Genomic DNA, 12,318 nt, shown 5'->3' with positions numbered 1-12,318 from the left:
CCAGGCTAACAGGGGTAAGTTCCCCGCCTCTGTCTCCTGCAGGCTGGGAGGCTCCTTCCTGAAAGCCGGCGGGCCAGCCTGCTGGTAGCCTGCAAATCCAATTAGCTCCCCTCTATAGAAACGCAAACTAATGATCGTTCCGCTTAGACACGCCAGAGCGAGTGGAAAAAATCCGGTTAGGGGCCTGGCCGCCTCCCAGGCCGCTGCGGTTCGGGAGGCCGGAGTCCGAGATGCCCCTGGCCCCCTTTTCCCGGGCGCCCCCCGCGGCTAAGCGCCGGGGCCTGCCCACCCGCCTGGGTGCGAGGGCGCGGGGGGCTGAGCCGTGCTGGGGGGGAGGGATAGTTGATAGTCGTATCTCCGGCGCAGCCAGGCTGCTGGGGAGTGCGCTGGCTCCGAGACGGTGGGGCCATTGTCCCCCTGAATCGCATCAGCCGGGGCAGAAATACCCCCCGCTTCCAGCGCGGCTGCCTCGCAGCCGGGCCCGCCCGCGAGCTGCGGCTGCTCCGTGGCTAGGTACCTCCACGGCAAACGCGTCCTGGGCGCTGTCCCCGGGACAGCTCGACCTGCCCGGCCTGGAGCCCGGCGCAGTCCCGGAGCGGGAAGACTCCAGCCCCGGGGCGCGTCCGGCAGTGCCCCACGCGGGGCCGGCCACTCGGATGGGAAATCCACCCGGGCCCGGGCTCTGCCCGGGAGCGGAACGAATCACTCGAGCCCGGCCGCGGCTCTGCGTCGCTCCCCGCGCTCGGAGGGTGCCGCCCGCCCTGCACATCCACCGCTCCCGGGGAGCGAACGCAGCGCCGGGGCAGGGACCGATCGGACACCTGCCAGCGCCCCGGGGACCCGGGCGCTGCTTTAAGGGGCTCCCCCAGAAGGAGTGTTTGTCTCGGCCAGTCCCCGAGCTGCCCCCGGCCGGCAGCCGCAGCCTGCCGCTGTGACTAAAGCGTCCCTGGCTCGAAAGTTTCCCGGCCCTGGAAATGGCCAGCGCTTTGGGCAGCCGCTTTGGGGCTCGCCGGGGCGATCGCTCGGCTGCCAGGCGGGGGAACGAAGCGGGATTTGGGGGGTGCGTGTCTCACCTGTCTCCAAACCTTCCCCGGCTCTTGCTTACAAGCACCGCCGGGTTTCAGCGCCCGGGGCCGGGCCGCAGCTAGCGCAACAGCGACCCGCACGTTGAGGGCTCCCGGGCTTCGGAGCAGCGCGTGGGACCGCTCTGGCTGTGCCAGCAATAAAACGGGCGTCCTGCAAGTTTTTTCCACGAAGCCCCAATGATCCACGCGCTGAGACTCCCTTTGCTTCCGCGCAGTCCTGATGCGGGGCCTTTCCAGAAGCGGTTGAATATCACGGGGTGGGGGGGGGGGGCTGAAAACGCGCGGGGCGATTGTTTTAGTCTTTGAATGCACCCAATGAACTTCAGACCGCGGCGGCCGGAGCCGGAGGAGCCCCCGGGCCACGAAGGAAGGAGCCGGCGCTATTTTTTAAAGCGCTACGGATTGTGATGGGGGCTGCGGAGAAATCCTCTCCTCTGATTTTTCCCTGAGAATCGCGGATCGGTTGGGCTGAGGTTCAGGAACCAAATACTGGGGGAATTTCTGGGGCGTTTATGTGATGGGCTGGTTTGGTTAAAAAAAGACCCCCTCGCTTTTAAATGGCGTTTTCTTGTCCCTCTCTTCAGCCTTGCCGTGCAGTAAGTCCAACAACTCCACAGGTCTGTTTGCATTTACTGCTCCCATTTAAATTATTCAGCGAGATGCGGTAATTGAATCCTAAGCTTTAAAAACTAATAAACTCTCTCCTTGTCGCTGCTTTCGGAAATCACAAACTCAGCCCTAACAGGTGCTGATCAAATACTATTACATTCTATTAAAAGGAAAATTCTATTCCCTGTTTTCATTTCCCTTTATAAAAGGGAAACTAAGTAAATGCATTTGAACGTTATTTAATTTTTAACGCCTTTAGTCCAATTTGGACGTTAGGGAGCGTCTGCAAACTCACTTCGCTCTTCTTTTGTTGACGCGAATTAACCCAAAACGGATTCGCTTTGTAAGTGACATGATCCGCCACCCCCTTTAGTTGTATCTGCGAGAGAGACGGCCCCACGCAAATACTGGGCCGGCCGGTTAAACAGAGGGAGAAAATATTGGAGTCCGGGAGCCTGGGTTTGGAATTTCTAAAAAACACAAGCGTGGGGGAAGCCGGGGGCCCTGCAGCGTTTAACGAAGTGCGGTGTAAACACAGGGAATGCGGTTCAGCCAGCGGGAGAAATGTTTCTCTTTCAGCTCTCACGTTGGCTCCACGGCCTCGAGGCAAATTTAAACGGAATTCTCAATTTGCAAAATAATAATAATCAAAATAAAATCCCTTTCAAACCAAGGCTGCGGGGGGGGGGGGCTGCGATTCTCGCCTGAACCCGCACGAAATGAAGTCCTGAACCCGCACGAAATGAAGTCCAGGGCCGAGATCTCGCTCCTTCCAGCGGGGAAGCGTAATTGCGAAAAGGCGGCGAGCTGGGGGGGGGACATATTTAAGGACCCCTCGCCCCAAAAGGAATCGCGTCGGAAAATGAAGGCGAGCCTGTCTCGCCTGTGCCTTCAGCTCAGTCACAACGGGGAGAATCCCCGGAACTGGCGCTTTAAGGTTATTGAGCTTTAAAAAAATCACACGGCCAAAAACTAACCAAAACAAAAAATAATAAAGAAAAATCCCACAAAACAAACCAGACCCAAATGTTGGGCTTCGCCAGCCGGGAAACCGCCTTTGATCCCCCTCTCGGAGGGATTTTCGTTTGGGTTTGGTTCGGTTCGGTGGGGTTTTGGTTGGTTGGTTGGTTGGTTGGTTGGTTGCTTTGGTTTTTAATAGCTCTCGCTACTACTTTGCAGCCCGCTGTCCTGGCCCACAGCACTCGAGCCGCTGCGCAGGTAAACGGCCCGCAATGCTCCTCCGCCGCGCGTCCGAGTGAGGGGCTCGCACGCCGCGCCGCATTTATATACAGAAACAATAGGAAAGAGTCACCTTACGCTCTAACCTGCTGCACCGAGGGGGGGAGGCGGGTTTGTCATGCCCGTCCTGGAAGTCGGTGCAACTAGCACGTTAGGTAATCAGCTGGGGGGGAGGGGCTCGCCTCGTAATTGCAAAGCTTTGTTAAATTTCCAGCGGCTCCTTTCTAAGGGCCCCGCTCGCAGATGCTCTTCTAATATCCGCCCCGTATTAGCATAGCTAATAAATTTGACCTATTGTTCGTTTGTTAAAATGATGTCACCTTGGAACAGTCCCTCCGCTCCTATTCCCATGAATTAGGCCCTTATTGAAATCCGGCAGCCAATGGGAGGCGAGAGGCTTGTTCCTGGCGTCCAATGGCAGCGGCGGGACAGCCATGAGAAGCAGGCACTCAAGGTTTGGTTCAAAAAAAGATGACACACAGCCTGTCGGGCTGGACCACTCTTGGCAAAGTTTCAGTCTCACAGACGCCGGGACCGACATGGATGTACTGTGAGGCAAAGCGGGCGTTGTCAGAGGGGCTGGAGCCAACCTTTCTATCCACCAAGGATGGATCAGGCACCGAACCCCCAGACCCAGCACCAGCACGAGCCCATCAGCTTTGGAATTGATCAGATCTTAAACAGTTCTGATCAGGAAACCTCCTCCCAGCCCGTCCCCAGAGGCTCCGACAGCGCCACGTACCTGGGCAGCCCAGTCAGCCGGACGAGCGCCCCTTACCCTTCCCTCCCGGCCTCCTTCCCTGGCCTCGGGGCGCCTTTTGAAGACTCTGGATCTTACAGTGTGAATCTGAGCTTGGCTCCAGCTGGAGTGATCCGGGTGCCAGCTCACAGACCCATCCCTGGGGCTGTGCCGCCTCCCATTTCCAGCGGCATCCCAGCCATGCCAGCTGTACCCAGCCTTGGCAGCCTCAACTTCCCTTGGATGGAGAGCAGCAGGAGATTCGTAAAGGACAGATTCACAGGTAAGGGGCCGGCTTCCCACACCCCCCGGGGAGGCTGCGCTGGGAAGCGGCCCTACACCCTACAACCGCCTGTGGGCTTTACCCCTGCGGGCGTCCGCCCCCCGTCCGCCTGGCAGGGAAAGTTTTGGATTTGAAACCAGCTCAGTTTCTTGGGGCGGGGGGAAGGAGCAGTACCTGGAACCGGCTAATGAAGAGATTTCGGGGCCCACTAAGGGCAACCCCCTTGTCCTGCCCGACCAACAGCCAAAGGACAGACGAACCGCCCCCTCACCCCACCGCCACCGGCCCGGCGCGCTCCGCGTCCCGGCACCAGTGCGGAAACCGCAGCCGGTTCTGGGTGGCGGAACATCTTCCGTTTCCCGCCCCGACCGAAGCGGGGTGGGGAGGGAGCCGCGATCCCCACCCACAGTCCGGGTAGCAAGTGTGTCCCGAGGAGGCTGCCCCCGGGGTGCTGAATGCGGGCGATGGGGCTTTCGATGGGCGTGTGCACACAGGGAGGCAGCGGGCGGGAACTGGGCCCCGGAGCCGGACTAGAATCCTGAGGCGCAGGCTGCAGTGATGGGGGCGGCAGTGGGATACGCACCGCGGAGCAGGAGCCAGGGTGTCGGGGAAGCTCGAAGCGGGGCTGGGGAGGGAACCCCGAGCCTGTTTCCTCCCGCGCCCCCGGACGGGCCCTGCAGCACGGAGCAGGTGTCAGGGCCGGGGCCGGGCCTGGGGGAGCCGGGCTCTCACCTGCGCTTCTCTTTGTCCCCTGGCAGCCGCGGCGGCGCTCACCCCCTTCACCGTGACGCGGCGGATCGGGCACCCCTACCAGAACCGCACCCCGCCCAAGCGCAAGAAGCCGCGCACCTCCTTCTCCCGGGTGCAGATCTGCGAGCTGGAGAAGCGCTTCCACCGGCAGAAGTACCTGGCCTCGGCCGAGCGGGCGGCGCTGGCCAAGTCCCTCAAGATGACGGACGCGCAGGTCAAGACCTGGTTCCAGAACAGGCGGACCAAGTGGCGGTGAGTCTGGGCGCCGCCCGGGTCCCCCCCGCCGCGCCCTGTTACCTGCCCCGTCCCCCCTTACCTGCCCCCGCCCCGTCTCCTCAGCCCACCTCGTGCCCCCCCGCCCCGCCCCAGCGCCGGTCCAGCTCCCTGCCCCTGCTCCGTCTGCTCCTCCAGAAACGCCCCCCCATTTCCCGCAGAAGCGGCCGAGCCGGGAGCCCGGCGGATCGCTAAGGGCTGCCGGGGGTAAACCCCCCTCCCCCCGCCAGACACAGACACGCGTGGAAGTTGCAGGTGGGCGAAGCCCCGCACCAGGCTCGGGTGGGGGGGGGGAATCTGCAGCCCAGCGCTGCCCAGTAGCGACCGAAAGCCGCAGGGCCGCCACGCGCTGGGCGGGGGAGACGTGACCCTGCCGCGCCCGCCGTGAGCAGCGCCGAGCGCTCCCCGGCCGCCGCCTGTGCACCCCGGGCGCCCGGCTGCCCCCGTGCCCAGGGACCCGCTGCGATCCCCCGGCACGAGGTCTCCGCGCGGCCCCGAGAACGGACGGCGGCAGATCGGGCTCTTGTCCCGTCTCCCCGGGCCCAACCACGGGGACGCGGACGCGGCTCTCGGCCAGGCTTGGCTCGGGTTCGCCAGAAGTCAGCCGGGCCGGTGTCCGGGCCTGCGGCGGCCACGGAACCAGACCCTCCCGGGCCAGGGATTGGGGCGGCGGCTCGGCTCGGCTCCTTTGTCCTCCCGCGTAGAAAACCTGGGGCTGGGCGCGTCCACCCCGAGTCTCAAACAACCCGGCGAAATAGCCTGGGGGGTCTCGCTGCGTTCCGCTGCGTACCGCCCCGCCGGGAGACAGGGTGGGTCGGGTCGGGTGGGGCCGGGCTGTACTTTCGGTAACAATCCCCCCGAGCAAAGGCCCCTCCCGGGGTCAGCGGCAGGGCCGGCGGTCGCGGCTTTGCTGCGCTGGTAGCAGCCGCGCTCGGTTTTTGCAGCCATTGCGCTGGGATTTAAAGAATTATTGTAGTTAACGGAGGGGGCCGATAGCAGGGCCCCGAATCCGGGGAGATGCGGGTCGTGGGCCACTGCGAGATATACTGACCCTGCTGCGATTATACAGATATCTATATATACACACACGAATGTATACATTGCCCAGGCTCTCACACTCACACACACAAACTGATATATTGACCAGGCTGAGAGAGATGTATCTACAGATATATTTGTGTGTGTGTGTGTGTCAGCCTGGTCAATATATCTATTTGTGAGTGTATACACACAGATATATTGACCAGGCTGAGATCTCTCTCTCTCTCTCTCTAGATACATTTGTGTGCGTGAGAGCCTGCTCAACATGTCTATTTGTGGGCATGTGTGTATACATACACATACACAAATAAATACATTGACCAGGCTGAGATATCCCTCTCTCTATATATGTATATCTAGATATATTTGTGTGTGAGAGAGCCTGGTCAATATATCTATTTGTGGGCGTGTACACACACACACACAGAGCTATATTGACCAGGCTGAGATATATATCTATATAGATATACATTTGTGTGTGTGTGTGTGTGAGAGAGAGAGAGAGAGAGGGAGAGAGAGCCTGGTCAATATATCTATCTATCTATCTATGTGTGTGTGTGTGTATACACATACACACAGAGATTATTGACCAGGCTGATACACACACACGCACGCAAAGATATATTGACTAGGCTGAGATATATAGATAGATAGAGATATATTTGTGTGCGCCCGTGTGAAAGAGCCTGGTTAATATATCCATCTGTGTGTGTGTGTGTGTGTGTATGTATTATACACACACACACACAGATATTGACCAGGCTGATACACACACACGCAAATAGATATATTGACCAGGCTGAGATATATAGATAGATGGATAGATAGATATAGATATATTTGTGTGTGCGCGCGTGTGAAAGAGCCTGGTTAATATATCCATCTCTCTGTGTGTATGTATTATACACATACACACACACGCAAATAGATATATTGACCAGGCTGAGATATATAGATGGATAGATAGATATAGATATAGTTGTGTGCGCGCGCGTGTGAAAGAGCCTGGTTAATATATCCATCTCTCTGTGTGTGTATATGTATTACACACACACACACAGATATATTGACCAGGGTGATACCCACCCATTAGTAGATGCATTAGTGGCCCCAGAGCCCCGCAGAGGACCAGTTCCCTGCCCAGTGTCGCCTCCCCAGGCTGTGCAGAGGGGCCCGTACCGCAGGCGCGGAAGGCACCGGGGCTGACTTGGTGGTGGCCTTAACTGGGGCGTTGGCCGGGAGAGGGGCTGCCGGGCCCTATGTCCCGTCCCTGGGAGCGCAGCTCCGGGGCCGGCGCTTTTGTCCCGGCTCGGGCCGCGCGGAGCGGAGCCTCCCCCGCTGGCGGCCGCCTGGCAGATGTCCCCCCGGGGGAGAGCTGCGCCGGGGGCGCTCCGCGGGGTGGTTACAGCAGCGCCCCGCTGGCCGGTCCACCCGCCTGGGAGCGGCGTTCCGAGCCGGGCTTGGGTTGGAGGCAGGGAGCCAACGATCCCCTCCCGGGAAAGGCCCTGAGTGCCGCCACCCCCGGGGGCACCCAACCCCCCTGGCACCCCCCAGATGTCCCAGCCCTGCGCTGCCTGGCTGGGCGGGCTCGGGCCCCGGGCTGACGCGTGTTGTGTGTGCAGGAGGCAGACGGCGGAGGAGCGGGAGGCCGAGCGGCAGCAGGCCAGCAGGCTGATGCTGCAGCTGCAGCACGACGCCTTCCAGAAGTCCTTGAACGACTCGATCCAGCCCGACCCGCTGTGTCTGCACAACTCCTCGCTCTTTGCACTGCAGAACCTCCAGCCCTGGGAAGAGGAGAACGCCAAGATCCCGCCGGTCACCTCGCTGGTGTAAGGGGGCCGCGGCTGGACGGACGGACGGACAGACACCGCCGCCCCCCGCATCACCGCAGCCGGGCGGGCAGCTGGCCGGGACTGGGCTCTGGGAAGCCGGCCGCCGCCCGCCTGCTGAACCGGACCGCGCCGTGTGAACGCGCTACACCGGCGCGAGGTCGCACCAGAGAGCGCGGCGCCTCCCCCCACCGCCCCACACCTCCGGCGCCCGCGCCCCGGCGGGGGGACGGAGCCCGAGTTTGCCCGCGCCCCGGAGGGTTTGCACCGGAGCGGGGACTGGGCAAAGGGGGCGGCCAGGCCGGGGGGGACCCGGGCCAACCAACGCCCCGCGGTGGCTCGCAGGTCATCCCACCGCCAAGGACAAAGTCATCCCGGAGTCCTTCTCCTGCCGGGGAACCGGCCGCTCCACGCGTGACCGCATCTCACGGGGCGAGGGAGCGAAGCGCCGTGCGATGGCCCGACGCGCCGAGAGCCGAGCACCGGCCGCCCCGGCTCCTGCGCCCGCGGGCTCCGCGTTCCGAGGGCGGCTCGGCAGGCCGCGGGGTGCCACAATAGGCTGCTCCCCCCCGCCCAGGGTTTAGGCTCTCTCAAAACGCGTATCACTTAGCAGAGGCCGCCAGCGGGGCCTCGTGACTCATTAGCTTAGGAAACCCTATTAGCCTGGAACGCCGGAGCTGCCGCTGTCCCAGGTGCAGCCGATGCCAGCTGTAATTTCCTGTCCGCAGTAATAAGGGCTCCTCCAGGCCAGGCCCTCTGTATTCTGCCCTCCCCTGCCAGCCAGCAGCACTGGAGCCCGTCTTGGCCACCGACTGTAAGAAAGCGCCTTATGTTTCATAATACAGAAGATTTGGGGTTGGCCCAGACTGTGTATAATACTTTGTACTTGCTGAGATCTGTAAATAAAGGGGTTCTTTAAATAACCCTTCTCGGGGAGCGTTTGCTTCCGGGGGGAGGCGATTGAGGACTGGGTCCCACGTCGGGAGAGGCTCCAGCAGAAGGAAACCGATTGCTCAGGCCAGGTGAGGTGGAGACCCCAATGGGTGGGGGAGGTGGGTACCTCGAGGTCTGGGCCTGCTCTGATCTGATTTCTGGGGAGGCGCTTTGGCCAGCAGGCTGATATGGATTCTGTAATACATCACAGAGTAAATGGCAGATAAACAATTCGTAATCAAATGGTTCAAGTTCAGTGCAGAAAACCGGATTCAGTACCACCCAAAGCTATTTCCGAGGTCACTCTGAGCAGGCGTTGGCCCAGGCCAGATGGGTAATATCCACCCCTTTGTTTAATTGGCAGAATTAGAAAAATATTTATATTTAAATATTCAACCTTTGAATAGCACCAGCCAGGCTCTGTCCAAATGCAGAAAAGATAGGAGAAGGGAGTTTTTAGAAGAATTAGTCATTTGGTGGTCAGTCTGACTGGAAGAGCTAGCACATCAGGTGTGACACTTGCAAGCTGCATTTAGCAGAAATAAGCGATGCCTGCACAAGTAGGTTTCTGAATTGTTTTTTTGCCAAGGGTTTGGTTGCAGGGCTTTGGAAATCCTGCGGATACTCCAGTGCAGTGTTTCTCAAACTTATTGAGGCTATGGAACACCAAGTAGTAATAATTTTCATGCAGAACCACTATGAACACTTTCTTCCAAAAACCCAAAACAACAAAGCAATGAAGTAATTTAATCAGGTGTCATAGCAATGAAGAGGTAGCGTTGTTCCAGGTTTTAATAACTGAAAAGCTATACATGGAATTATTTTTCCAGATGCTTGTGGCACACTTGTGGGTTGTTTGCAGAACACCAGCGTTCTGTGGAACATAGTTTAAGAAACACTGATCTAGCACATTTGTGCAGATGTATGGACCAGCTATTTAAAATAAAACACCCCTTCAGTCTTTTTCCGGTTTAAAAATCGTTTGAGATCTGCCTGTATGCTATACTAGGATGTGATTTTTGTGTATGTGTAGGGGGGAGGGTGCAGTATTTTTAATACTGAAAAATTCTTGCGAAATCTGTCTGAAAGTGGGAAGCAGTTGTCTGGCATGGAGAGGTGCTGGTGCGATTCTTCCCTGTGTTACAGCATTGTGGCCAAAGAAGCCCTCTGGAATATGAATGGAAGTTTCTCGTGCGTAGTGGCATGGTGCTAGAATTAGACCTTTTCAGGCTGAACATGCATCTTGCCTGCGTGAGGATGTGCCAGACTAGCTCTTGCCTGCTTCCTGGTGCTGTCTTTTTTGCAAACCACTTCCAGGGAGCAAAAAGGACACCACCCCTGTAGGCAGGAGGGTGACTTGGCTCAACCCCAAGGCACCCCTTTTGGGCTGCTATTTGGAGTGCAGCGCAGGGAGGGAAGAGGTGTAGCTCAAAATGCAGAGGGCCTGAATTCATGTTTTTTGTGAGATAAACACCCATTGCCTTCCAAAACAAAAATCAGTCAAATTATTTTGCTAGTCTTTAAAGTGCTACTTATTAGGTGAGCTTTTGTGGGACAGACCGACTTCTTCAGACCGTAGCCATACCAGAACAGACTCAATATTTATTGCCTTCCGTGGGACTTTGCACAAGTAAGGGCTGCAGGAGAGGATGCGACATGGCTGCGTGCCGTGTGTGTCATTTCATGGACTTCACAGGGAGCAGAACTAAACTGAGCCTGAGTTCATTGGCATCCTTAACCCTTTCCTCACCAAAGTTGCATATATAGCCTGTCCCTGGGGAAGGATGGAGATTCAAAAGAGCTTGGGCTGGGCTGAATTCCGCTCCCACTGGAGTCCAAGAAATCATCCCTAAGGTCCAGGCAGCTTCATTTCCTCTCCAGGACTAAGTCTACACTGCAGGGTTTTTCAGAAGTAACTTATGTCGAGATTCTAATGCCAAAATAAGTTATTTCTGAGAAGAGCATTCACTGCAAGAGCCTTTTGAAATGGAGCATTCACACTACAGAGCCCAATTTGAAAATAAGAGCAACGATGGGATGCCACCCTGGAGGCTAATTAAATCATAATTGCCTCTGCTTAGTACTCACTGAGCCAATTTTGAAATTGAAGGGGAGGGGTGGGTGAAAGTTCTTTGTTTTGGTGGAGTTACTTATTTTGAATTAAATGTCCTGTTATTCCAGAATAACAAGCTTTGCAATGCAGACAGAAGGGTTTTTCCCCCAGGAAAAAAAAGGAGGTTTTCCCGCAGCACCCCCCTCTCCAGTGTAGATACGCTGTAATAGTTGATGACCAGCCTACCCAAAAAAAAGCCCATATTCCACAGCTGAAACAACCAGCTGGACATGAACAAATGCAAACAACATCCCACATATGTGGGCCATCTCTTTGTACTAGTGTCAGAGCTGGGCCATTGACTGATTAAACAACACCACTCACAGGAGCCACTGGAATGTCCTACCCCATGGAAAATCCATCCGCAACAGTCAGGTAAGATGGGTTTGTTTGTTTTTTTTTTTTTACTACCATACATGCAGTGAGATTAGCATTTGTTAGCATACATAGGAGTTTTTCTTACATATGGTAGCAAGCCCTAAAATTTCTTCATGCTGCGGTGTCAAACTCCTTTTCTAGATTTAGTTCTAATAGGTAATTGATCATTATTCTACCTAGGCAGCGATTTTGCTGAGGTTCTCCACAATACATAGTATGGCAAAGCCACAAAAGCGGGTCTCGAACTTCTGAGGCTTGCAAAAACCTCTCTTCGGTTTGGATCTCCGTAAAAACCTCACAGATGACAAAAACAACCTCAGTCGGGTAAACTAATGGGCGCTGCTTTAAAAAAAAAAAATTCAGCATTTGCCACTCTGCAATAATTGCTGCATGACTGTTCTAAGTACAGGAAGCTACCATGGTTACCACAGCAACCTGGGTCGATGAGTGTAGGTTTTCTAATGCGTACGTTAGATGGGGGTTATATGCATATTCCATATGGCAGTGGAAACACCTACACATTAGAAGAATGCTGTAAAGTCAAGCACTTTAAAAGTGAAGGAATGCCATCATTAAAGTTACCAGTGTAACCTTTATCCTATTCCCTGCCAGCAGGAAAAAGGCATCAGGCTTAAGCAGCCCCTCTTTGTGATGAACTGCATTTATTTTGCATCCCCAATCCTCCGCATTCCACCCTCTGATCTGGCCCGGGCATGAGCATGGCTAACAACTCAAGCTGCTGGGCCTCTTTCAAATATATCCTAGAAAATCAAAACTAAACAGCTCCTGCCGCAATCATTTCAGTCTCCCCAAATCCCTCTTGTGTATGTAAAGCCAGGACTGAAAATATCTAACGATGCAATGGTCTTGGCAGGGAACATTCAGCACTGGACGTGAGACAGTTTAGAGGTAGACTATCTTGCGAACAAGCAGGGCTACAAGTGCCTATTCCAGCTCACAGGAAAGCTGATGGATTCCGTTGTCTCCAGTGAAGTGTACTGAGTTAGAGATATTAGATGGTAATCAACCCTCAAGTTGCAGGAAAG

General features: G+C 56.4%; 1 protein-coding gene across 1 annotated transcript; it reads left to right on the top strand.

Annotated features, from left to right (window-relative positions):
* Positions 1 to 3,540: 3,540 nt before the first annotated feature.
* On the top strand, positions 3,541 to 8,115 carry TLX3 (T cell leukemia homeobox 3). Its single transcript, XM_075009831.1, has 3 exons — positions 3,541 to 3,955; positions 4,714 to 4,957; positions 7,642 to 8,115. The coding sequence occupies exons 1-3, from the start codon at positions 3,541 to 3,543 to the stop codon at positions 7,850 to 7,852; spliced, it is 870 nt and encodes a 289-aa protein (XP_074865932.1). The 3' UTR covers positions 7,853 to 8,115.
* The last annotated feature ends 4,203 nt before the right edge of the window (positions 8,116 to 12,318 follow it).

The sequence above is a fragment of the Carettochelys insculpta genome, chromosome 15 (genome assembly GCF_033958435.1).
Source record: "Carettochelys insculpta isolate YL-2023 chromosome 15, ASM3395843v1, whole genome shotgun sequence".
Lineage (NCBI taxonomy): Eukaryota > Metazoa > Chordata > Testudines > Carettochelyidae > Carettochelys > Carettochelys insculpta.
The sequence above is the reverse complement of the archived record's forward strand: the minus strand, read 5'-3'. Positions and strand labels throughout refer to the sequence as shown.

Bases quoted from the DNA above. Each gene is read 5' to 3' on its own strand.
- TLX3 (XM_075009831.1), top strand. From the start codon at position 3,541: ATGGATCAGGCACCGAACCCCCAGACCCAGCACCAGCACGAGCCCATC. The intron at 3,956-4,713 runs GTAAGGGGCCGG...GTCCCCTGGCAG, and splicing joins CGTAAAGGACAGATTCACAG to CCGCGGCGGCGCTCACCCCC. The intron at 4,958-7,641 runs GTGAGTCTGGGC...TTGTGTGTGCAG, and splicing joins AACAGGCGGACCAAGTGGCG to GAGGCAGACGGCGGAGGAGC.